A 23,859-nucleotide genomic window follows, 5' to 3' on the forward strand; every position below is an offset into this window, starting at 1 on the left:
GATCTTATAATCTATTTTATGCTTCTTTGATTCTTAGTAGACATTGCATTTCTTTTATGGGATTCCCAATATGTGCTCAAATAAAATTAAACTATCTGCATAAATAAATATTGTCAATAAGTTATTCTTGATTTTTGGAGTCATGGAATTTGATAGGTATTGCAATTCCATTACTCATATTCATTTTAAAATGGGCCATACACTGTGATCTTGTATCAGGAGTGTTAACGAGGGGTGACCGCAGATGGCCCTAACCTTCTGCCTTCTACATGAAGTTGCGGCTATTAATGATTCATACCCACAAACCCTTACCATTGCATCAAGAATTGACCCTCAATATGTTTAATTTGTTTAATGCTGTTTAAATGTAGCTGCCCGTGGCTCTAGTTGTCTGATGCTTGCCTTAGTAGATATACATCTAAAAAGCTAGTTTTTGTGTTCTTTGCTTTTGGTTCATATATATTCTTGCAAGTTCAAAGGATGCCACTTCATAGAGAAGGGAAAAATCATGGCATAAATTTATTTCCCATGGACTGGGAAAGGTCCTTATCTCATCATGCATTGATAGTCTTCAGAAGGTCATATATGTTGAGCGGATAGCTTGACTAGTATATGCTTAATTCAATGAGCTGAATATGTTGTAGGCAACACCTGTTTTTCATCTCTAGCTGTTGGCATGTACGTATGGAAAAGCTACAAGCCTACAATTCATATTTCCAGTTCTTGATGTGCAAAATTTTTCTTTTGATCACAGAGTATTCGTGTTACAGGTACGCTGACTTGAAGAATAATAGGCTGACTAATTACACATTTAGTTTTAGCCAAATGTTGGATGTTCGAGTAAGTCACTGTTCTTTTTCTTGTATTTGTTCCCTTCTATCTTTTCATATTTAACTAGTAGAAAACACACAAATGAGATACTATCCTGTTTCGTCTTATCTCCTAACTCTTCCAGCTGCTAGTTTAGATAAATGTTACATTCACAGAGCATAAGCATGAGTGGACACTCCAATGAAACTAGAGCCATGAAAACCTTCATTGTCTAGACACGTAAAGTGTCACTTTTGGACATATTGAGGCTTTGGCATTTATACATACGTGCATGCATATGTGCATCCAATGCATGCATTCTTACTCATATAAATATACGTAAAGCTAGATAAATGAACACAAATAAGGCATTTCTGAACTTTACAAAGAGTAAAGCATGTTTGAACATTGATTGACAGAGAGAAGGTACCGATTAATAATGTAATTGATGAAAGTAGAAGTCAATAAAAGATTAGTTTTTTATTTCTAATTTTTCCTTTGGTTAATCCAATAAAACCATGAAGATATGGCCGATCCCAAGTCATCGAAATGTTTGAAATTTTAGACAAATAACCATGGAAGGCATAAGCAAAGCCTGTGGTCCACATATGTTGGTTTTGTTGTTTATGTCACAAACTAACAGATTTGAATACAGTTCCCCAGCAGGATTGCCTAGGTAACATGGAGGAAAATGATCAGACAGTTGCAAAAGAACTAGATAGCTTTATAATTAGAGTAATTTAAAAGTTTTTTTTTGTTTATCATTGAAGTAATTTAAGTTATACACTGCCGGTCCCAAGCCCGGATAAAGGAGGAGGGTTGCGGTAGGCCTGTGACAGCCAGCATAAAAACTTGGTCATACCCTATGAAAATGAACCAATATGAGAATTTCGTTGGGGCGTTCCCTACTAAGCGACGCGCTGTACTCTCTAGGCCCGGAGGCAGTGATAAATGGGCAAGGGTTGCTAGGTCGTCGCCCAGAAGCAACGCGTCACACCGGCGCCCGGGTGTGGTGTCAAATAGGCAAGGGTTCCCTCACTTTGTTGGACGGGTGGGGGTAAAGAAGTTAGTCCAAGACCATAAAATTAGGTTAGCCACTTGGAACATAGGGTCTTTAGCTGGTAAGTTGGTAGAGTTAGTAGATGTTATGTGTAGGAGAAAGATTGATATTTTATGTCTCCAAGAGACCAAATGGGTAGGTGAGAAAGCAAAAGTAATAGAACCTTGGGGATATAAGATTTGGTATACAGGAATAAATAGGAATAGGAATGGAGTAGGGATTGTTATGAGTCGTCAGTTTATAGATAATGTAGTTGAGGTCCGTAGGAAGGGTGATAGAATTTTACTTATTAAATTAGTATTAGGTACGGATATTATTAATATTATTAGTGTTTATGCACCTCAAGTAGGTTTAGATGATTCTATTAAGCATCAATTTTGGGAAGATTTAGATGGAGTAGTACAAGGGATATCTTATGGAGAAAAGCTTTTCATCGGCGGTGACCTTAATGGACATGTAGGCATTAGTAGGGATGAATTTGAGAGTATCCATGGAGGCTATGGTATAGGAGAAAGAAATGAAAGTGGAGATAGGATTTTAGATTTTTGTTTGTCTTATGATATGATCTTAGCAAACACTTGGTTTAGGAAGAGGGAGTCTCACCTAGTAACATTTAAAAGTGGGGTTAATACGAGTCAGATAGATTTTTTCCTACTTAGAAAGAGAGATAGGGGTTGTTGCATCGATTGTAAGGTTATACCGGGAGAAAGTGTAGCTACACAACATAGAGTCTTAATTTTAGATCTTAGAATTAGACAATGTCGCAAAAGGGATAGACATAGGATAAATCCTAGAATTAAGTGGTGGGCATTGAAAGGAGCTAAACAAGGAATGTTTGTAGAGCAGGTAGTTAAGGAAGTTGATTGGTGTCTCAAGGAGGATTCAGAATCAATGTGGAATAAGATAGCGGGTGGCATGAGAAAAGTGTCTAAGGAGGTATTGGGTGAGTCTAAAGGCGGTGCACCACTAGGTAAGGATACATCATGGTGGAACGAGGATGTCAAATTAGCTATTAAGGTTAAAAGAGAGTGTTATAGAAATCTAAGTAAGAGTCGTGATAATGAGAATTTGGAGAAGTATATGATAGCAAAGAAGGAAGCTAAAAAAGTAGTTCGAAACGCGAGGGCTAAGGTATATAAGGAGGTTTATGACAAGTTGGATACCAAAGAAGGCGAGAAGGATATTTATAGGCTTGCAAAGATGAGAGATAGGAAATCGAGGGATTTGGGTATGGTTAGATGTATCAAAGATGAAACACAAAGGGTTTTAGTCAAAGATGAGGAGATTAAGGAGAGATGGAAAGATTATTTTGATAAGCTATTTAATGATAGTCATGCTCAAGATCTTGGAGACTTCTCCATTCCTTTTCATGAGATAAATCGTGACTTCATGCGCAAGATTCAAAAGAAAGAAATTGCAGAGGCTTTGAAGAAAATGAAATCAAGAAGGGCAGTTGGCCCAGATGGTATACCTATCGAGGCTTGGAAATGCTTGGGAGAGAAAGGTTTAGAATGGTTGACAAATCTTTTTAACTTGATTTGGCGAACAAATAAGATGCCTAATGAGTGGAGGAAGAGTACTTTGGTGCCTTTATATAAGAATAAGGGTGATATACAAGATTGCACAAACTATCGTGGTATACAACTCATGAGTCATACTATGAAACTTTGGGAGAGGGTGATTGAGTCTAGGTTGAGGAAGGTTGTCATGATATCGGAGAATCAATTTGGTTTTATGCCTGAAAGGTCAACTATGGAAGCTATACATCTTCTTAGACAACTTATTGAAAGATATAGAGAGAGAAACAAAGATTTGCATATGGTTTTTATTGATTTAGAGAAGGCATACGATAGAGTACCTAGGGACATTCTCTGGTGGACAATCATGAAGAAAGGTGTTTCTCTCAAGTACATTAGTATAATTAAAGATATGTATGAAGGAGTAGTAACCAATGTCCGCACTTGTGGAGGGGTGACAACCAATTTTCCGATAACAGTTGGGTTACATCAAGGATCTGCTTTAAGCCCTTTTCTATTTGCGATAGTGATGGATGAGCTTACGAGATCAATTCATGAAAATGTACCGTGGTGTATGTTGTTTGCTGATGATATTGTTTTGATTGATGAGTCTAGAGCTGGGGTTAATGCTAAGTTAGAATTATGGAGACAGACATTAGAAGCTAGAGGTTTTAAGTTGAGTAAGAGTAAGACTGAATATATGAAATGTCGGTTTAGTAAGCAACGAAGTAGTGATGGGAGTATAGTGAAGCTTGGTGAGCAAGAAATACCGGTGAATGATTATTTCAAATATTTGGGATCCATCATTCAAAAGTATGGAGAAATTGATGGAGATGTAAATCATAGGATAAAGGTTGGGTGGATGAAATGAAAAAGTGCAACTGGAGTGCTGTGCGATCGTAGAATGCCATTGCGGTTGAAGGGAAAGTTTTATAGGACGACTATTAGGCCCGCTTTATTATATGGTACGGAATGTTGGGCTGCTAAGAGACATCATATTCAAAAAATGAGTGTAACTGAGATGCGGATGCTTAGATGGATGTGTGGAAATACAATAAAATATAAGATTCGGAACGAGGAGATACGTAAGAAGGTAGGTGTTGCACCCATTGAAAATAAGATGCGAGAGAATCGTTTACGGTGGTTTGGACATATTCAACGAAGGCCTAATGATGCTCCAGTTAGAAGGTTGGAGAAATGGGAAAATATATTAGTCAAAAGAGGTCGGGGTAGGCCTAGGAAGACTTGGATGGAGATGATAGGAAAGGATATGAATGCTTTGAACCTCACCGAGGACATGGCATTGGATAGAAATGATTGGAGGAAAAGTATTCATGTGGAAGACCCAAAATGAATTTCTTTTTTTGGTTCATATCGCTGACCCCAATTGTTTTGGGATGAAGGCGTAGTTGTTGTTGTTGTTGTTTGTATTGAAGTAATTTAAAAGTTATCATGCCGTTTGACCTAAGGGACAAATATGTTTTTTTTAAAACAAACCTGAGTGATGAATCAAAACTTTTATTTGTTTCTTGTTAGTATGTAGGTCTAATTTGATTTTTGGGCCATTATGTAATCCATTATCCTAGATCTTAGAAAGCAGTTTATTTGATTATAGAGAAAAAATAGTTTAAAAACTTGGTGGATATACTTAGTGATGTTGGACAGATGTGATATGGGTGCTTCAGAGGCTTGACACACCTGTGTTGATGCGGTGCGATACAGGTGTGGCAGCCAGTGCAATCAGCTGGGGTCAGCTATGGCCAACATGCACCTGGCCCTTGTTCATCAATCTTTTTTACTTGGCCAATGAAGATCGAATCCATTTCCATCAAATTTTTGTCATAATAGAAAAGGGGGTTGAGGGTCCCATTTTTTCTTCATATCCATTTCCTCTAGTGGTCTAGCAGTGCTTGACTTTTGGAGAGCCCCTCCCTTGTGGATGGTCGGCCTTCTGGCGAACCCCTTCCTATTAGTGGGGACCTCTCTCACTCTCTCTGTGCAATCTCTCATGCCACTTTTAGCAACCTTGTTGCCAGAAGGAGGGCAACCCCAGTCACTTCACTCTCCCTCTTTCTCAGTGGGTTCATGAACCTCGGATTGGGATCTCTCTCTCATGAGGCCCAGGCCCCGGTTTGTTTGGACCTGAGTCTCTTGTCCAGGGTTCAGGGTCTCATCAGATTTCTATCTGATTGTGGTTTATATATACATATATATATATATATATATATATATATATATATATATATATATATATAGAGAGAGAGAGAGAGAGAGAGAGAGAGAGAGAGAGAGAGAGAAACCCTGGTTTGTTCAGGTCTGATCAGACTTCTGTCTGATCATGGTTACACACACACACACCTGCACCCATCATTTTAAAATTTCCTGTGTTATACCCAGTGCACCGGTGCTGCACCAATGTGACATAGGTTGCAAATATGCTGATGGCATACTTGTTAGTAGAATATTGCATTAATGTTAATTAAGGGCATATTTGTAATTTTTTCCATTCAAATATAGATTATCAATGAAAGGACGTTCAGTTGTATCTTCTCAGCAGGCTGCATGATTATTGCCCTAATTCCTCTCTTATTCTTCTCTGCTTCTCCTCTTATTCCTTACATGGTAGTGGTATTAAAGCTCTCTCAACTCCAATGAGGTCATGCTGCCACCTGTAAAAAGGTGTTGCTTTTGTGATAATGCAAGGTAAATGACATTTTGGGGAGAACTTCCATAACATTAAAAGTGGCAGCAAGCTGTAAGGACTTACTTTTTTTCACACATTCAGCTTGGTAAAAAAAAATCCTATTCCATTGTGATGAATCACGAGAGGTATTACCCAAGTATCATATCATTACCCGTATCGGTCGGGCCCAAAGTAACATTGTATCGTATCATATCGTAAAATTTTAAATAAAAAATCCAAAAAAATCAAGAAAAATCAGAAAATTATCAAAAATTTTAAAAAAATCATAGCACATTAAACAATGATAAATTGCACAAAATACAACCATAAATTACATATGAAGCATTTATGTCTCCACGAGCTGCTATGAATGCCATGCATATCTCATAAGAAAAATGTAAATTGTGAAATAATAAACAACACTAAGCTAACAAATCATAAGATCCATAATGGTGCATGTTTATATCAACAAAAACAAAATCCCCAAGTGTTTCTCGATACTTAAAAATTTTACATGACCAATTTTTTTTAAGTTAAAAAAAATGATGACTTCTTCTTGCAAGAATTCAAGCCCTAAATTACTCTCAAGTTCTTTAGGAGTGAACACAAGCTCACCTTAAGGAGTTTTCTTATATATTAAAAAAAAAGAATTGAATGCAACATAAAATACACTAATTGTGTATCGTAAGATACACCCTTTATTGGGCTGTTACGATATACCCGATACGGGTAGGATACACACCAGTATCTCGATACGGGTGTGTATCGTATTGATTAGGCCCAAAGTAATAATACATATCATACCGTATTGTACAATCCGATACTTACAACACTAGTATTACCTTAAATTTGGTCAATGTACTGTAGTGATGTTGTACTTGCTAGAAAGAAATTAGTCGTGTTACCATGTTACCTTCATTCTATTAGGTAAGCCTAAAAAGAAAAAAACTTTGTTTGTGCCTCGATGGCAGCCCTTCTGTCTTGATTCTCATTTCAAGGCAGATATCTCATTTCTTGAGTTTCTGGCTGTGCCAAAATATATGTTGTGTTGTGGGTATCCTTGTTCAAATAAACATACTCAGGTTTTTTATATCAAAGTATATTTAATTTCTTAAAGGCGCCCTTTTTGTAGAATACCATTGGTCAATTTATTGATATCCTATGAACTCTTGCCTAGCTGCATCATGGGGGTAATTCTTCATCTTGATTGCATTGTTTGCTTTTGTTTCTTAACTTACTTCTATAGTTGCAAATTTTGTTCTCAGGGAATTTCTCAGCAATGGAAATTCTCGGGAGATTTTGAAAAAAAATTGTTTTTTTCCGAAAAATCTTGGTTACTTAAAAAAATTAAAATGGCAAAAATAAGATGAAATAAAAAAATAAATTATTTTACACTTCTAAACACTACAAAAAAATTAACAATACATACAACTAAGAACTAATAACTTGTTAATAACAATTACCAAATAATAAATAACAACTGACAAACAAAACATCAACTATACCAAGTAACAATCTAAAATGTTCAAATTTAAATTACAATCATACATTAAACAATTCATTCACAAAGTTTTCAAATGCAAACTACAAAAATGTAATTTTCAATCATCATTAGAAAAAGTTAAATATAATATTCCATCTGTCATTGTCCTCTAAAAGCTCCACACAAAGCTTTGAGCTAACTCTCAATTGGAGATACCATATCATTTTCATTTTCCAAGTTTCCAACGAAATATGAAATCTGCTGAACAAGCATGTGGCGGAAATCCTTTGCAATGAAATCCTGCACAAATGGTGAAATAAAAAGAAATACACAATGTATTTGTGTTTTTCTCAAAAAAGAGAAGAAAAGAAATACACAATGTGTGTGTGTGTGAGAGAGAGAGAGAGAGAGAGAGAGAGAGAGAGAGAGAGAGTTGCTGCAGTTGTGGCTTGTTGAAGGTTCAGGCAGGGCCCTTTCTCCACCTCCAAAGCTGTTCATTAGTTGGAGGAGATGGGAGAGGCTTTCAGTTCAAGACGCCGTTCAGGCAGGCCTTCAGGGGACGTGGATGGACTGATCTTTTTTACCTTTTCTAGGTATAGCTATTTACTTATTTAGGGTCAATGGTTTGTTTAGGCTTTGGATATGGAAATTTAGTCCCATATCAATGAGACACGAAGAGCGGCCCTCCCTCCCCTTCTATAAAATCCCCCTCGGAGCGTGACATGTTCTCATGCTGTAAAAGCGAGCCTGCGTTCCTATGAGAGCTTGATACATTTGGTGTTAAAACCAAAGCATTTATATCACTTGATATTAAAAAAATGCGATATAAATGTAAGATATTAAATCTGAGCGATATTTTGTAAATATCACGTATAATACAGGAAAAATGTGGAAAAGATATTTACCACATTTTTTTGCACGAAATTGAAAAAATTGACGATATTTATGACTATGCTTATTTCTGCCTTTCAATTATGCAGGGAAATACTGCTGTATACCTTCTTTATGCACATGCTCGTATTTGTTCTATTATAAGGAAGTCTGGTAAAGACATAGAGGAGCTGAAGAGTGTAAGTCGTGTTCTCTAATTGATGCAGTTGCTCCTCGGATAGCTGTAGCAAGATTTTGCTGGTTAATTTATTTTTCTTGATTTCTGTTCCTAATCTTAAATATTACCCTTAACTTTGTTGACACCTGTCATTTTTTTCTTTGATTGAAGGGAGGAAAGATCCATATTGTGCATGATAATGAACGGATCTTAAGCATTCATTTGATCCAATTTTCTGAGGTAGGAGTTATGATTAGGTGTTTATGAATGTACTATATTAGCTTCATTTAAAACTTGTGCTTCATTAAGGCATGTTCCGGTTCCCTTTCTCTTTTTTTTTTCTTTTGTAGTTTAATTTACTTTTTTTTATGGCTATGAGTTTTTTTTTTCTTTTGCAGTCTAATTTACTTTTTTTTATGGCTATGGGTTTAACAGTTTGTGCATTTTCAGATAGTTGAGGATGCTCTCACCAATCTCCTCCCAAACACATTATGCGAGTACCTGTACAACTTGTCAGAAATTTTCACAAAATTTTATTCCACATGCAGGGTATCACTTCAATATTTTACCTCCTTGTAGCAATTATTTGGCATGCACTCTATATTACTTTTTTGTGAGATAAACATGAGATTGTCTCATTGAAGGAACTTTTATTTATTTATTTATTTGATGTCATACCTTGCAGGTGGTGGGATCTGAGGAGGAGACGAGTAGATTATTGTTATGTGAGGCCACTGCAGTAGTCATTAGAATATGCTTCCATCTCCTTGGAATTGTGCCTCTCTATAAATTGTAGAGAAAAATTCTCAGCATTCTTTCAGTTGAGTTGCCAATGCCAATTGCGAATGAAAGTTTTTGTTTCTCGAAGTTAGTCACATTCAGGTGATATGCACTGTCATTTGTCCCAGCATCTACCTTTTTGTTTGATGCACAAAAACATGGGAAAAATATACTTCAAGAAATTTAGCACCCTATTCATCCTGCTCTTGCTGCTCCAAGGCCACATAGAGAGGCCAATTTCTGGTCTCAAGCCAAATTGTCTTAACACCATTAAATATGGTCAAAGAGAAACCATACCCAAATCTTATAAGGATTACATGAACCACACCCAGACCATACCTAATAAAATAATATTTTTATCATTTTTACATTGAAAAATTGCAGATCTTAGTTGGAACTCGGGTGAGTCCGGGTCTGTTATGAAATTTCACAAACCATAACTGGCTCTATATATTAATTAGATCCTTTGGGCCTGACCCAGATTGTAATCGGACCTTCTTATTTATCACCAATCCCTGACCCTATAGGGTTTGCTACGGGTCAGGTCCGGGCCAAATCTGACCCATTGACTCCCCTAATTGGAAATAACTCGAATCTGTAGATATTGTTACGAACCTTGTCCCTGCTATCTACAGCTTGGAGTTATTTTATTTCCATCTTGATGGCTGCACAAGTTGTCATGAGCTGAATGTAGCAACTCGTGCAGCATCTGGAGTGCGGACTAGACAAGCCTTCAAGCAAAGGTTTAAGAGGTGGATGAGCACGATCTATGCAGCAGAAGACTCGCAAAACGTGTCGCTAGCAGGGCAGCGAGTAAGGGGCAGCCAAGGGACAAGGCTACCACTGAGAAGTGGATGCCTGATATATGCAAAATGCACTTAGGAGAGCCTGAGGCAAGTAGCTCATGGGTGAGGCGGCAATCGAGTTTCTCGGGAGAGAATCAACAGACAAGTCACATGCAAGATTAGGTTTATCACAGCGTGGTGCAAGGCCCAGCAACAGGAGATGCACACCGGACAATCCAGTGTTCAACAAACAAATTGTATTAATAGGAATGGCACATACAAAGCATCCAAGGGAAGGTCCTGAAGTGTACAAATGATTGAATGCTTGTTTAAGACTTCAAAGGTTTTCTTGGTTCTGGCTGTGACTGCAAGATATCTAGGTGATTTAGATTGGACACAAAGCAGGGACAGCTGGAGAGTAGCAGAGGGGAAGGATAGATGAGAGTATAGAAACCTCCAGGAGGGTTTTGTAGTGTAAGCAATGAAAGAAAGAGAAAATCTTGTTTTCTCCTTTGAATTAATTCCTCATCTCTTCTTACATCCAACACCCTTTTTGTTCAGTTTGAATTTATGATGTGGGTAGTGGTTCTGCTTTGTATAGCTGTTGAATTCAGAAACCCCATGGTAGTCTTTTCAACTGGTTACCAATTAAGTTGGGGTTTTTGCTTCTTGGTTCAATTACTTGTCTCCAGCACTGTTTTTCGGATGGATTATACGCAATATACATGACACACCTGGCAGAGCAGATACGGAGAAAAAAAATCAGTTACTGTGTCCTTGGGAAGTGTCTAGAAGATGTTGTATAGCGCTTAACCTCAAAAATCCGTATGACCAAAATCCCTTGTACATCTGTAGTTATTCATTATTGGTTGTAGTGATGGATTGATATAAGCATCCCCTCATTTAGGCACAAACAGTTGGTATCACCACTGGCATGGAATGATAATATATATTTTCTTTGGTTGGTGGCAAGAATGTTTATGGGTTTTCTCAATTCCTTTTTATATCTTTTCCTTGACTCCACTTTCTTGAGCTGCAGACATACTCTGAAACAAGAGGTCATAATTTCACTTTGACAGCGACTTTTGATGAGATTGAAGAAAGCAAATATGATGGCATAATTATCCCAGGAGGAAGGGCACCAGAATATCTTGCCATGAATGAATCTGTTCTGAGTTTAGTTGGAAAATTTTCCAATGCGAGAAAGCCAATTGCATCTATCTGCCATGGACAGTTGATTCTGGCAGCTGCTGGACTGGTCAAAGGGCGGAAATGCACTGCATACCCTGCTGTAAAACCTGTTTTGATTGCTGCTGGTGCTGAATGGGTGGAACCCAAGTCAATGTCAGAATGTGTTGTTGATGGCAATCTCATAACTGGAGCAACATATAAAGGACATCCGGAGTTCATACATCTTCTTGTCAATGCATTAGGTGGCACTATATCCAACTCAGAAAAGAATATTCTGTTCCTCTGCGGGGTATGCATGACCAGAACCTGTTTCTTTAAGAATCGTTTACAAATTAATATAATTTTGTGTATTTCTAGAACTGTGAAGAAGATGTATGGTATGTTTATAATGTTTTACATGCTTAATATGCAAGGTAACATGGTCATTCTTGTTGCATTTGTTGATTTCTAGTGTGAGCATTTAACTCATTGCCTATGAGATGCGCTAAAGGATTTAAGTAGGTGATATGATTTGGACAGTATGTCTTCAAGGGCTTTTTGGTCTTTAATCTCTTGTTTTCTTCTTCTTCCCTTGTCCCTCTAATTACCTCATCTGGAAAGGACAGTTGTTACCTGAGCCACCGGTGACCCCTCCAGAATCTCCAGGTATGGTATTCTAGCACCTCAAGGACCATGACTCTTGCATCTCAAGGTTGCGACCCATCATTATTTTCAGGACAGCTGCACCTGATAGTCTTCTTTGTCATTTCCTTTCATATTCATATCTTCACATACCTTTCTCTTCACCTTCCTATATTCTAGCAGTAGCAAGTGAGGTAACTGGAGGGAGAAAGGAAGAAAAAGAAACAAAGAGGATAAAAGTTTACATGGTTGTGAGGAAGTGTATTTCTTTCTATCCAAAATAGAGTAAATTTACAGCCTTTAGAGCATTTTCAATGCAGTTCACCATGACTGCTCTCCTACTAATAATCAGTAACTATGCAACTTAAAGTACCAGAATCCATTGTTGGTAATACCTTTCTGCAACAAGCATAATGTGTAAAGTTGTTTTTTTGCAATAGGTTTTATCAACAAGCATAATGCATAAAGGTATCATCCTAGGTAATATTCAAAAGCATGTCAATCTGATTAAGATTTTTTTATTACTGTTGCTTTGTGGAAAACATCTGCTTCTACTGACTGGCTTAGTTTACACCTTTGTGTGCATGTACTTCACCTTTTTATTATCTCAAATGACATAATTGTTCTCATCCTATAGGATTTTATGGAAGATTATGAGGTTATGGTTCCACTTCAATCTCTTGGTTGCCGGGCAGACACTGTCTGTCCACAAAAGAAAGCAGGTGAATCGTGCCCGACTGCTGTCCACGATTTTGAAGGTGATCAAACTTACACTGAGAAGCCAGGGCATGATTTCGTGCTCAATTCTAGCTTTGAAAGTGTCGACTTTGATGACTATCATGGGCTTGTGATTCCTGGAGGGAGAGCACCTGAATACCTTGCACTGAATGACAAAGTAATAGACCTGGTGAAGAAATTCATGAACGCTGGTAAGCCAGTTGCATCGATTTGCCATGGTCAACAAATATTATCATCTGCAGGTGTGCTAAAGGTATTGTTGTTACTTATCTAATCCTTGTAACTTTTATGCTTTCCAGATTGTGTCTATGCCAATTTATTGATGTTGATAGCTATTAATTTCACTTACTCCTTTTTGGTCTTCTGCTTCTTCCTCATCTCTTTGCTAATTTTTCTAATTGGTTGCATGAATGTTTAGGTGCATCTTACTTCGAGACTCCCTCATTTATTTGAAAAGAAATATACCTCTCTGAAGCAACCCCTCTGAAATTTCACCCAATGCATTAAAACCATATCACTTCACCACATTTTTTTTTAAACAAAAAAACAAAAATCAAACCAGAATTCTTTACCCTAACCCCAGAACGCAAAGAAAACCAGCGGTTTTCGTGGAGAAGAAGGAGGTGGAGGCTTAACTGGTTGGTGTCGGAGTTGGCGATAATGGAGAGAAAGGAGGGAGAGGTGGAGAGGGAACAGGAGGCGACGGCGCTCATTCTTATGGGACTTCTTTCCTTCCCAAGACCGTTGCCCTAGAGCATAACCCAATTCCTCGCCGAGTAATTCCGCAATCCGGTTCCTCGGCTGGCTCGATCGACGACAACCAGGACTCGGTCCGACTCGGACGTTCGAATCGTTTGGATAAGGGGCATTAAGTAGGTCGGATCCCTGCATCCCACCTGATCCATTCCATCTGGTCATCTAAAACGATCGTGATATCAAACACTCTCTCTCTCTCTCTCTCGTGTGTGATGGAAGCATTATGACACAATATCTTCAGAATTTAAAAAATGAAAGTGCAAATGAGGTCAGATCTACCTTCATCCATGTGATGAACGGCAGCCAAAACACTATTATTTTTTTTCTTGTTTGAACTGTGTTGAATTTTGGTGGCCCCAAAGGGGTTAGCATAGTTGGAACCGGCTTTGGCTGGCAGATCACCACTCAGGGTTCGATTCCTACAAGCGCTATCTCTTTGCATAAGCTGAAGCCCAGCATAGGCCCTAGGGACGAGAATCCTTGCTACGGTGTTTTGCGGGCTGCGGTTTTCACATGGGAAAAAAAACTGTTGAATTTTGGTGTTGTAGATGTCATTCATCTAAAACATAAAATATGAATGGCTCTTGAAAATTTTGTGGAAGCCATCCAATTAACAGTCTATCCATCTATGATGCTTTGGTTGTGTTCATCACATGGATGAACGGCATCCAAGGCAGCTATGACATTTTACTGTGAAAACTGCATCTGACCTGATGCTCTCTCTTTAAAATGAATTTGACCCCATAAAACTTTTTAAAAAATAATTAACAAGTTTTTAAAGAAAATTATTTTGGCGCAATTTCGACTTTTTCATGTAACTATTTCTAAATGTGAAAAGTAGTTTTTTTTCGTGACGATGAATCCTTGCCCAAGCGAGGAAAATCTCAGGTGAGAGGAGATCCCACGTCTACCCTGCCTGAAGTGGCCTACCTTTAAAAGCTATGGGCACACCCGTGCCCCAGCAGGGTTTGATCTGGTACCTTCATCTCAGAACCCTCGAAACCACCCTGCCGGCCACAAAACTGGCCTAAACTAGCTTTTTCAATAAATAATATGAAAATAGCTTAATTATTTTTAATATTAATTTAACTTTTTTTAACACGTCAGCTTTTAATTGAATTTTAATATTATTTTGATCCGTTCAGATTAATTCAGTACCCAGTTCAAATCGGCCAATTCACACCCAAAGAGTTTTCAAAACGACTCAAGCACTGAAACGATATTTGACAACATTGATTCGCCGGTATGCATTTTAGTCATTTGAGGGTATTATCGTCATTTGCCTCACTTTATCTGAGACTTAACCCGAGTTAACGATTGATGTTAAGAGGAGGACTGTGTTTGACAGTTTCTAGAAAATAGCGGCTCATATCAGGAAATTAAAAAAAAATACGAGGCCTTTTCTGAGATTATGTGCAGACAAATGGAATCCTCTTTGTTTTTTTGTGCGAACTTTAATCAAGGGCATTTCCTTGCAGTCCTTTCCCCTAACTAAACCCACAATACCATGAGAGATTTTGTAGAAAACCAGAAACCCCCATGGAATCATTTACCAGAACCCGGGGCCGGGCTCCTTGCGACTCGGATCGGACCTGAAACTGGATGCAGTTCAGTTTATCCGATCAGGATCCATTTGAAACCCTAGAAGTGAAAACGTTCATTAGTAGGCTTCGTGCTATCAGCCCATGGTCATGGGTGTATAAACAGTGCGGGTTTGGGTCAGAGGTCCAAATCCAATCAACCTAAATTTATTTTTTGATATTTATACTGAGAAACAAAAACTTAACTGCACTGGCTCTGCTGCTAGACATGGTCACTGTCCCTAAGCGTGCAGTATACCGAGACGAGGGCGGGGCCGCGGGAGATAACTCCCACCCATCTCAAAATTCTGCCCTCCATTCTTGGCAGATTTTGATTTTAACCTTCATCACCACTTTCATCCCGGTTTCATGTCTTCTATCCCCCATTCAAACAGAACGAAGCTGACTGAATCCCCCGTTTTCCCTTGATCTATTACCATTCCTAAAAAAAGATTGGGGACGGGGAAGTGCAAAGCAGGGAACGGGACAGGACAAGAAAAAGAGTAAGCTCATCCTCGCCTCCATCCTTACGTGGGTTTTGATTTTAACCTCCATCCCCCCCTTTATCCCTATTTTATGTCTTCCATCCTTGGTTCAAACTGGGCAAAACGGGCGAGGTTTCGTTTCCCCTCTGTCTACTGCCATCCCTAAATCAAACTGGTACAGGGCAAGATTTTAACCTTCATTCGCAACGATACTGACAACATTCACATGCTTCCAGGCACACACAACCCAACACAGCCATCAGGATAGAAAAGAGATAAGAAATGAAACACCATGAACCTGACTATCACCTGAAGAAAAACTGGTTCAGATGCATTTTCACCAAACACGTCCTTTGTTTGGCTATAGGGAGACGTTGGACAAACACCTGATGTTTGTGAAAGAGTTTTATTAATTGATGTCTTAAATGCGAAATAAAGGAAAATTTTCCGTAAAGGAAATCTCTGGTGGTGGTAATATAATGGCAAGCATCATTTTTTTTTTCAACAAAATAATAAGGCATTTTATAAGGCTAATACTGACTTTGACACATTTATAAATTTACGTTTTCACACTTATGAGTTACTTATATTATTTTTTGTTTTTGAAGGAGAGTTACTTATATTCAATTATGCAATCCTGAAAATATCATGATATACTTAATTGATAGGAAAAAGGTAATTAACTTTAAACTTTTGATCACAGAGTATGCTTTATACTACGACTATTAATCTCTCAAGACATCATGACGAAGTGCCAACTTTGAATATTTAGTTACGGTACTTGTTAACGCACCTCCCTTTGTAAGATTCTCTGTTTAATTGCGTGGTTCAAGTAAATATTATTGAACCATGGTCTTCATCATTTTGATAACAGAGTTAGCCATATATAATGCTAGGCAGGCAGTCTAGGTTCAAATCCCATAGGGGTCATCTCTTGCGCAAGCAGAAGTGTGGCGACTCCTTGGGGGCAAGGGGTGAACCCACAGAGTTTTACCCTGTAGGATAGTGATCTTCAGTACGGCAGGCAGAGCCAGTGCAGATAGGTCTCTGATCCTGTGGGCGGTTTCTCCATGTAAATATCAAAAAATAATATTTCTAAGGATATCGTTTGAAAAAGGAAGAAAAACAATACTATGAATAAGAATACACATGCAATACAATAATATTCAATAATACGATTTATTCCCTTAAAAAAACACAATCCAATACCATACAATAATAAAGAATAATGAACAAAAAAAATAAGGGTGGCCCTCTTCAGAGGCCAATTATTACAAATGGTGGCTTTGCCAAAAACAATCAAACAAGACATACACAAAATTTCTTCTACAACCTATTATCAATCACTAATCAAGCCTAAGAAAAAGTGTGCATGAGAAAAAAGAAAATCAATTGACAGCTCTACACATTTTCCTTACTTGTCCTGCAGAGCCAGTGAGGGGGGTGATATCACCCATCTTCACCATTGCTGCTGCAAAATCAGTGTAGAAAATGGCACGATTCTTGCTGTATGTGACAACCAGTGTGTCCGTGGAAGCCCCACTGAAAAGGACTTGGTCCGAGTCAAGAAGGCCCTTCCTTTGGATTAAGTTCTTGAAATAGTTCTCATCAAAGCTGGTGGGTGTCACTAAATCAAGTGGAGCTAATGTGGAGTCTCCACTATTGAAGGGGCAGTGGCGTCTCCTGGTGCTTGCAAATCCAGCATCAATGTTGGTGCCATTGTAGATGCGATCCCTAAACAATGCACATTGAGCCTGTCCAATTGTATGGGCACCTGCATTTTTCAATTTGTTTAGGTGGGTTCATGCTTTATAACTAGAAAGAAAAGTAAAATGAGATGCAGTCGACTGTATGCAAGTTGCATGGGTATTAAGATAAAAACTTATTGCTTCCCAAACTTTTGCTTGCATATTATGTGTTGAAGAATCACCCGCATGTCTTCATTGTGTTGCAGTAATATTTGAATGTTTGAACGCATATACAAAGCTGAAGTTTTAATGAAAGTGAAGAAAGCATATTGACAATATTTTGGAGTTAAGTTCCAAAATATAATGGTGGTCATGAAATTACTAAAATTTTAAGTAAAAAATATAAATGTAAATATAAAATTAAGAAAACATAAAACCATCACCACTGATATCAGTGATATAGATAAAATATGATCACCATACTATCTCACCACGATGAAAACAAAATTAAATAAATAAAATATCATGATATTTCATGATAGAAGAAATTTAAAATATACTGCGATAATATCATTATGACATCACCCTCAAAGTTTCAATTTGTTTTAAAATTCCATTTTCTATATTTTGAACATGATTTTTACTTTTCATTTTATCCTTTTTATATGTTAAAAACTTCCATACCTTTTATTTAAAAATGTTTGCAAAAAAATATTTCAACCTGTTATTTTCTTATTTCTTGTATTTTTTTTATTTTAATTATACAATTTTCTTTCTAGAGATTCTTTTTTTAAGATTCATAGAAAAAGTGTGACCATGCATAAAGAACCCCATAATAAGTACCTGAGAGTGCAACCATGTCTTTCTCACTGAGGCCTTTGCTCGAAAACAGTTGGATGAGCTCGTCAAGTGTAGCAGTAAACAAGGGAAGGTTGTTCTCTGCATCAATTTTGTTGGCTGTCAAAGAGTCCCTCCGGCCCAGCTTCACTTCCCATTTTGGTCCCCCCATCTGTTCATTTTTTGTGTCCAACCATATCAAATATATCATATATCTTAACCATCAAACAGAATCAAATAACAATGTTCTTTCTATACATTCTTTTCTATTTTGCATGATGACCAACTTAGCCAAGATATTTGAAAAATGCTGCTGGCAGGATAACCATGGCAGGCTGAGCCAGTGCAACCAGGTCTTCATGCCCGGTGCGTTTCTTGAGTTTAAAAAAAAAAAGATATGTGAAGGCGATGGTTATGATACAAAAAAAACTACTCTTTCACTGTACTTACGGCTTCAGATGAGTCTCGTGCTGCAACTGCAAGAATGTCAGCACAGGAAACAACCCCCGGGCATAGTCTTTCCACCTGAGACTTTATGTTGTCGATCACCTCGAACCCTCTAGCAGATTCGAAGTTTTGAATTGCAGTCTTCTCGCCTTCGAAGGAAGAGGCGTCGTCCAGCAGAATCGACGCATCACATCCCTAAGTATCCAACAACTCAATTAGTTATAAACTGCTAAAATTCATGGCAAACCATATATAATTGAAGAGGATGGCGATGGTAAATTTGAAGTATGAAGAAGCATGATGTAAGCAACTTTGAAGCTTTATCTCTTGGAAGAAACATTAGTAAAAAGCAAAAGAACATTTGGATTCCTTTGAGGCGAAAAAACTCGAGAACTTGATCACATCCAAATTGGAAAACTTTATTTCTTCAAGAAAAAAGAAAAAAAATCTTAAAAGGAAATGTCAATATAACCAAGAAGAAAAAAGAAAAAAAAAATAATAAAAAGATGGCTGATACAAACAAGGGAAAACTAACTTGGTGTCACCAATCATACATACTGAAAATATATATATATAGAGAGAGAGGGTGTTGATAATACAGCCGACGCTTTTCCACCACTGATCCTGCAAGATCAGCGGCAGAAAAGTGTTTTTTTTAAACAAGGACCCTTTAGTGGCGGTTGTGACTGTTGCTAAAGATTGCAAAAACTGAAAAAAAATTATGCGGATGTGCTGGGTGCAGCCGACTCACATTGGACGTGATGCCCGGCACGTCTGAAGTTACTCTCCTCTCTCTCTTTCTCTATAAATAGGGTTAATATTTGGTGCCCTTGAAGGCACCAAATTATATAATACTATTGAGATAAAACTCATAGGTTCAAGCTTTATCAACTCAATCTGACCACATAGATATCTTAAAGAAGGTTTGTTTGCTAAAAACACTTAGATATTGTTATTTCTATCCAAAAATATAATCATGAAATTTTAGTGCATTGTAAATCGTTTATTTTTTTAATACCTTAAAAAACCTGCTTATGTGTCACAATCATATGATTCAAAACTCATTTTCTACTGAACTAACATTGTATATCACATCCATAAAATTTAATTTATAAAAAAAACTAAAACATGATTTTCAGCTCAATAGTTTCATATAAGGTGACTTCAAAGGCACCAAATATATATATATATATATATATATATATATGATGACGAAGTTTTTCACCAAAACTGGTAATCTCTGGGTGGGATCATCAACACCCACCCTCACGGTGCCCACCAGTGAAAGGCAGTGAAAATCAAACTTGGGATGAAGGCGTCAGCACTCCATGCTTGCTACCATTCCGGGAAATTGGTATAAAAAAAGTTAAACAAAATGAAATATGCTTACATTTACGAAACAATCATGAAAATGGAGGCGAACGAGTGAAGCACCCATGCGGCGCTCTCTGGAAATGGCGGTTCGAATGGCGGTGCGGATGGTGGTGAGAGCGGTGGGGCAAGAGGACTCATAAAAGGAGGAAGAAAGCGTGGCGTTGCACAAGGCCAAGCACCACGCCATCACAACAAAGCCACCCAGTAATGAATCCCTGGAGACCCTCCTCATCTCACATTGGGTGGAAGAAGAACCCATTTTCCCTTCACCTCCTTATCAGATGTTTTTCTGACAGGCTCTTCTGCTTGTATTATTCCTCGACTTGATTTTGTTGGGGAAATGCATGGCAAGGAGTACGTATTTATACTCTCTCTCTCTCTCTACCCAAAACGCGTTGCTGACGCCCAGTTTGGTGTCTTGACCCGAGCAAGTTGGCTGCCTGCAAAGATGTTGTAGGCAGGAGTCAATGAAAAGAAAATTCAATGGGATTAGATTATTATACGTACATTTGATGTGGGCGTTCTTATTATACCTCGATGCAATAAATGAGATATAAGAAGGTGCCATACTCCATCTCTGATGTGCAAGTTTTGCATTGAATAAAGCACCACCATCCTTTTCATGGGCAAGATGGTGATAGCCCACATTGGGATTCGATTAATGTTTGAAAATTTTAAAAATAAGACATTAAAGTTTCGTTTGTGTAAATCAAGAACATTTTTTCTTTTCTTAAAATTAAGTGCGGTTATTTGGATTCTATGTTAGGTTATTAGAGAAGTATGACCTTTTTACTCTCCAACAATTAGGATATACTTTTTGGTAATATATGGCCATATGCCAATGTGAGTTTGAGAAACTTATGGATCAGGAGGATTGGAATTGTCAGCTTTAATTAAGATACAATGATGTTCACAGCATCATGCCATAGTGAATTGGTCTAACTAAAAGGCTTTGACCATAGATGGGTGATTCTAGGAGCTCACCTTGTCTCTGCTTGCACCAGTTCATGGAACCTTCCTCTCTCCTTCTCATTTGTTGGTTGTGGACCTGTGGTCAGAGGGTCAGCTAGGTTCGAACGTTGGCTTGTTATTGCCAACTTTCATGTCAGTCTTGCTCTAGCTGCTGGGTATGATAAGTGATATGTCAAAGCACAAATTTTTTTGTGCTGTGAAATCACAATCGTCCAAGACCTTCATCACCACCATTCATTGTTCAAACAGTGAGGCCCAACATAAAGGTGCTGATGTCATCACTACGACCTAATAAGTAAATGAGGTGTAGTAGTGGGGTTGGGCTTTGGCTATCATAGGAGCGGTTAAGGTTCGAATTCTGAATATGTCACCTCTTTCCAGCATAGATGCCTTCCTAAGGGAGAAGGTTTTAGTTTTGGAGTTGTATGCCATTAGGATGATGACACAAATGGGACATCCCTACACAAGCTGAATAACTCATGGTTGGTCTTGTCTCAACTAAGGGTGTCAATGGGTCGGGTTAGGTTTGAACCTAGGTAGAATCAGAGTTGAACCCGATTTTCAGGTATTGTATCTGGTTCGAGTATAATCAGGTTCACTATATAAGAAAAACCATACCTGGATCGATAAGAATTACATGAACTAGACCCCAACCATACCCGACAGTAAATGCATATTTTTTATTATTTTTACATTGAAAAATTGAGAGTCTTAATCGGAACTCGGGTCAAGTCTGGGTCTGGTATAAAATTTCACAAACTACACCTGAGTCCATGTATTAATCGGACATATCTGTCAGAAGTTGGGTCTTCTTATTTATCACCATGCCCGAACCTTGGTTCTGGTAAACCCAATCCGTTGACATCCCTAGTCTCAACCTTAGAATAATACGTCAAGATTCTTAAGCTGCTGAAGAGACATCCCTGAAGGCTTCTTTCACTTCAACTTTTGTTATAGTCCTTTATATAAGGCAAAGAAATGGTCGAGATAGTGATCCTGAACTTATGGTTTTTTTTGAAAGGCTAGCTGGGGTTAGCCCGGCCCGGACCAGTTATTATGCAACCTACCACCGGGGTTTGAACCAGCAACGTCCCACCAAAAGGAGACGTGCACTCCTACCAACTTGATAAATTATTGAAATGATGAAAATGAGCTTGGTGGTATTCATGTGCTAAGAGACATTAGCAGCCATAATATTTTTGTAACTACTAAAAAAAATAATAATATTTTTCCAACACCTTCCAACTCTGCCTAGCTGTAAGTCATTTGTCTCTTGAAGTCATTCTTACTTGCAGCATCCTTCTCAATCTGCACTGAAGCTCCCTGTGTGAAAAGTATAAGGTCAAAATTTTGAACGGTTTTGTTGGTTCAATGCCAAGGTCAATTGTGGGATTCGGGCTAATGGGTTATGCCCCATTTGCACTGAAGCTCCCTGTGTGAAAGGTATAAGGTCACAATTTTGAAATGATTAAAATCCAATTTCGGGTCCTAAAAACCGAGTTGGCCCCAGTTTGGACCAATTTATAATGTTTATTCTTATCACTTTTGATCAACGAAATCGTGTCAATAAAGAGATAGATTAGCTGGATCCTGCTGTTTGCCAACATGATTTCTGCTTTACCAAAACCGGTTGAATTGACCAACCGATCTGTGTGGCTCTTGGTTCGAGAGAGCCACATGCTGACCTTGACTGGGTCTAGTTTTTTAGAAAGTGTATCATTATATTATATAAAGAAAAGCCATTGGGGCTCCGATTGTTTGGTAGGAGCTGTTAGTGCACGTCACCTTGTGTTGGGACGATGCAACTTCAAATCCCAATGGTACTTGTATAACTGGTGGGGTCTGCTTAACTCCAGCTTGCCTATCAAAATTTTTTAAAAAAGTGCGAGGGCATTATTGAAATCTTGCACTTATAAAAGAGAGACAAAGAGTGGTTGTCAGAATGGAATGGGAGTTTATAAATTGTTCCTTTTTCTTTTATGATGAGTAGGGATGGCAGTGGACAGGGAGGAAAAGCGGCTCCCGCTTTGCCTCGCCCCGTTTGGACCGGGGATGAAGGGCATGAAACGAGGATAAAGGTTAAAATCTATCCCTGTGCGGAGATGAAGGCAGGGATGGACTTAAGCTTTCCCTCGCCTCACCCCATCCCCAATCACTCTAAAGGATGGCAATAGACCGAGGGAAAACGGAGCCCCACCCCACCTCATCCCTGTTTGGACCAGGGATGGAGGCAGGGGTGGAGGTTAAAATTCATCCCCGTGCGGGGATGGAGGTTCGAATTTTGAGATGGGGTGGGGGTGGAGACCTTGTCCCTCGCCTCCCCCCAATCCATTGCCATCCCTAATGATGAGCAACCTTGGGTGGGGCTCCACAACTAACCTACCTTATGTAGCCCACCTCTAAAAGCTGCGGTGGGTTTTGATTTGATGCCTTCGTCTTAGCACCATCATAAACCACTCTCGCTGGCCGAGTTTATTAATTATTAAAATTGAAAAGGTTTTGCCCCCACAAGATATTCGTTCATTTTTATGGGTGACTTGTGACTGTCAACAAGTTGGTTAGACATCGAGTCCGGCATCCCTTGCCCCCAAGATGGAAATTAGGTGAAATCTCAAGTAGGGGTGTCAAAGGGTCAGGTTTACCCCTACCCGACCTGAACCAGACCCTATAAGGTCTGGGTATGGTAATAAATAAGAAGACCCAATTAAGACTTGGATCTGGACTAGATACCATACCCGAAAATCAGGACTAAGTCTGGTTTCACCTCGGTCCGAACCAAACCCGGACCTTGACAACCCTACTCTCAAAGGGGCCTCAAGGATTTGTAAGATCAGTGATAGGGGATTTTCCCTTGGCCTAACTAGAAAAACAGAAAAAGTTATTAAAAGGGCACAAAAGCAAAACAAACACACACCTAATGATCTCTGTCTCAAGAGATTGCCATGAAAAAAATGCAACTTCACCTGTCTTGTGCCCTACAAATTAGAGGAGACAGAGAAGCTCA

General features: G+C 38.5%; 3 protein-coding genes across 5 annotated transcripts in view; 2 read left to right on the forward strand and 1 right to left on the reverse strand.

The window, feature by feature from the left end:
* The window catches only part of LOC149817897 (arginine--tRNA ligase, cytoplasmic-like), a 30,437-nt gene extending 19,139 nt beyond the window's left edge, over positions 1-11,298 (forward strand). For 2 of the 3 annotated variants that reach the window (XM_089984234.1, XM_089984233.1), the window contains exons 14-18: positions 771-840; positions 8,534-8,623; positions 8,773-8,841; positions 9,052-9,150; positions 9,287-9,570. In XM_089984234.1, coding sequence (XP_089840360.1) covers positions 771-840; positions 8,534-8,623; positions 8,773-8,841; positions 9,052-9,150; positions 9,287-9,397 — 439 coding nt within the window. In that variant the 3' untranslated portion in view covers positions 9,398-9,570. Of the gene's footprint in view, positions 1-770; positions 841-8,533; positions 8,624-8,772; positions 8,842-9,051; positions 9,151-9,286; positions 9,571-11,205 lie in introns of those variants that run through there. The other variant, XR_016427033.1, reaches the window with a different exon arrangement.
* On the forward strand, positions 10,286-13,289 carry LOC149817898 (protein DJ-1 homolog D-like). The gene is made up of 4 exons (XM_089986109.1): positions 10,286-10,423; positions 11,206-11,646; positions 12,616-12,969; positions 13,135-13,289. Exons 1-4 carry the CDS (start codon positions 10,286-10,288, stop codon positions 13,201-13,203), a joined length of 1,002 nt encoding a protein of 333 aa, XP_089842235.1. The 3' UTR covers positions 13,204-13,289.
* Positions 13,290-16,702: 3,413 nt separating this feature from the next.
* Positions 16,703-20,207, reverse strand: LOC149817899 (peroxidase 4-like). The gene is made up of 4 exons (XM_089984235.1): positions 19,900-20,207; positions 18,513-18,704; positions 18,069-18,234; positions 16,703-17,311 (listed from the first exon to the last, which is right to left on the reverse strand). The coding sequence occupies exons 1-4, from the start codon at positions 20,140-20,142 to the stop codon at positions 16,926-16,928; spliced, it is 987 nt and encodes a 328-aa protein (XP_089840361.1). The 5' UTR covers positions 20,143-20,207; the 3' UTR covers positions 16,703-16,925.
* Positions 20,208-23,859: the final 3,652 nt, after the last annotated feature.

The sequence above is a fragment of the Nuphar pumila genome, chromosome 13 (genome assembly GCF_984573655.1).
Source record: "Nuphar pumila chromosome 13, dmNupPumi1.hap1.1, whole genome shotgun sequence".
In the NCBI taxonomy this organism is placed as follows: domain Eukaryota; kingdom Viridiplantae; phylum Streptophyta; class Magnoliopsida; order Nymphaeales; family Nymphaeaceae; genus Nuphar; species Nuphar pumila.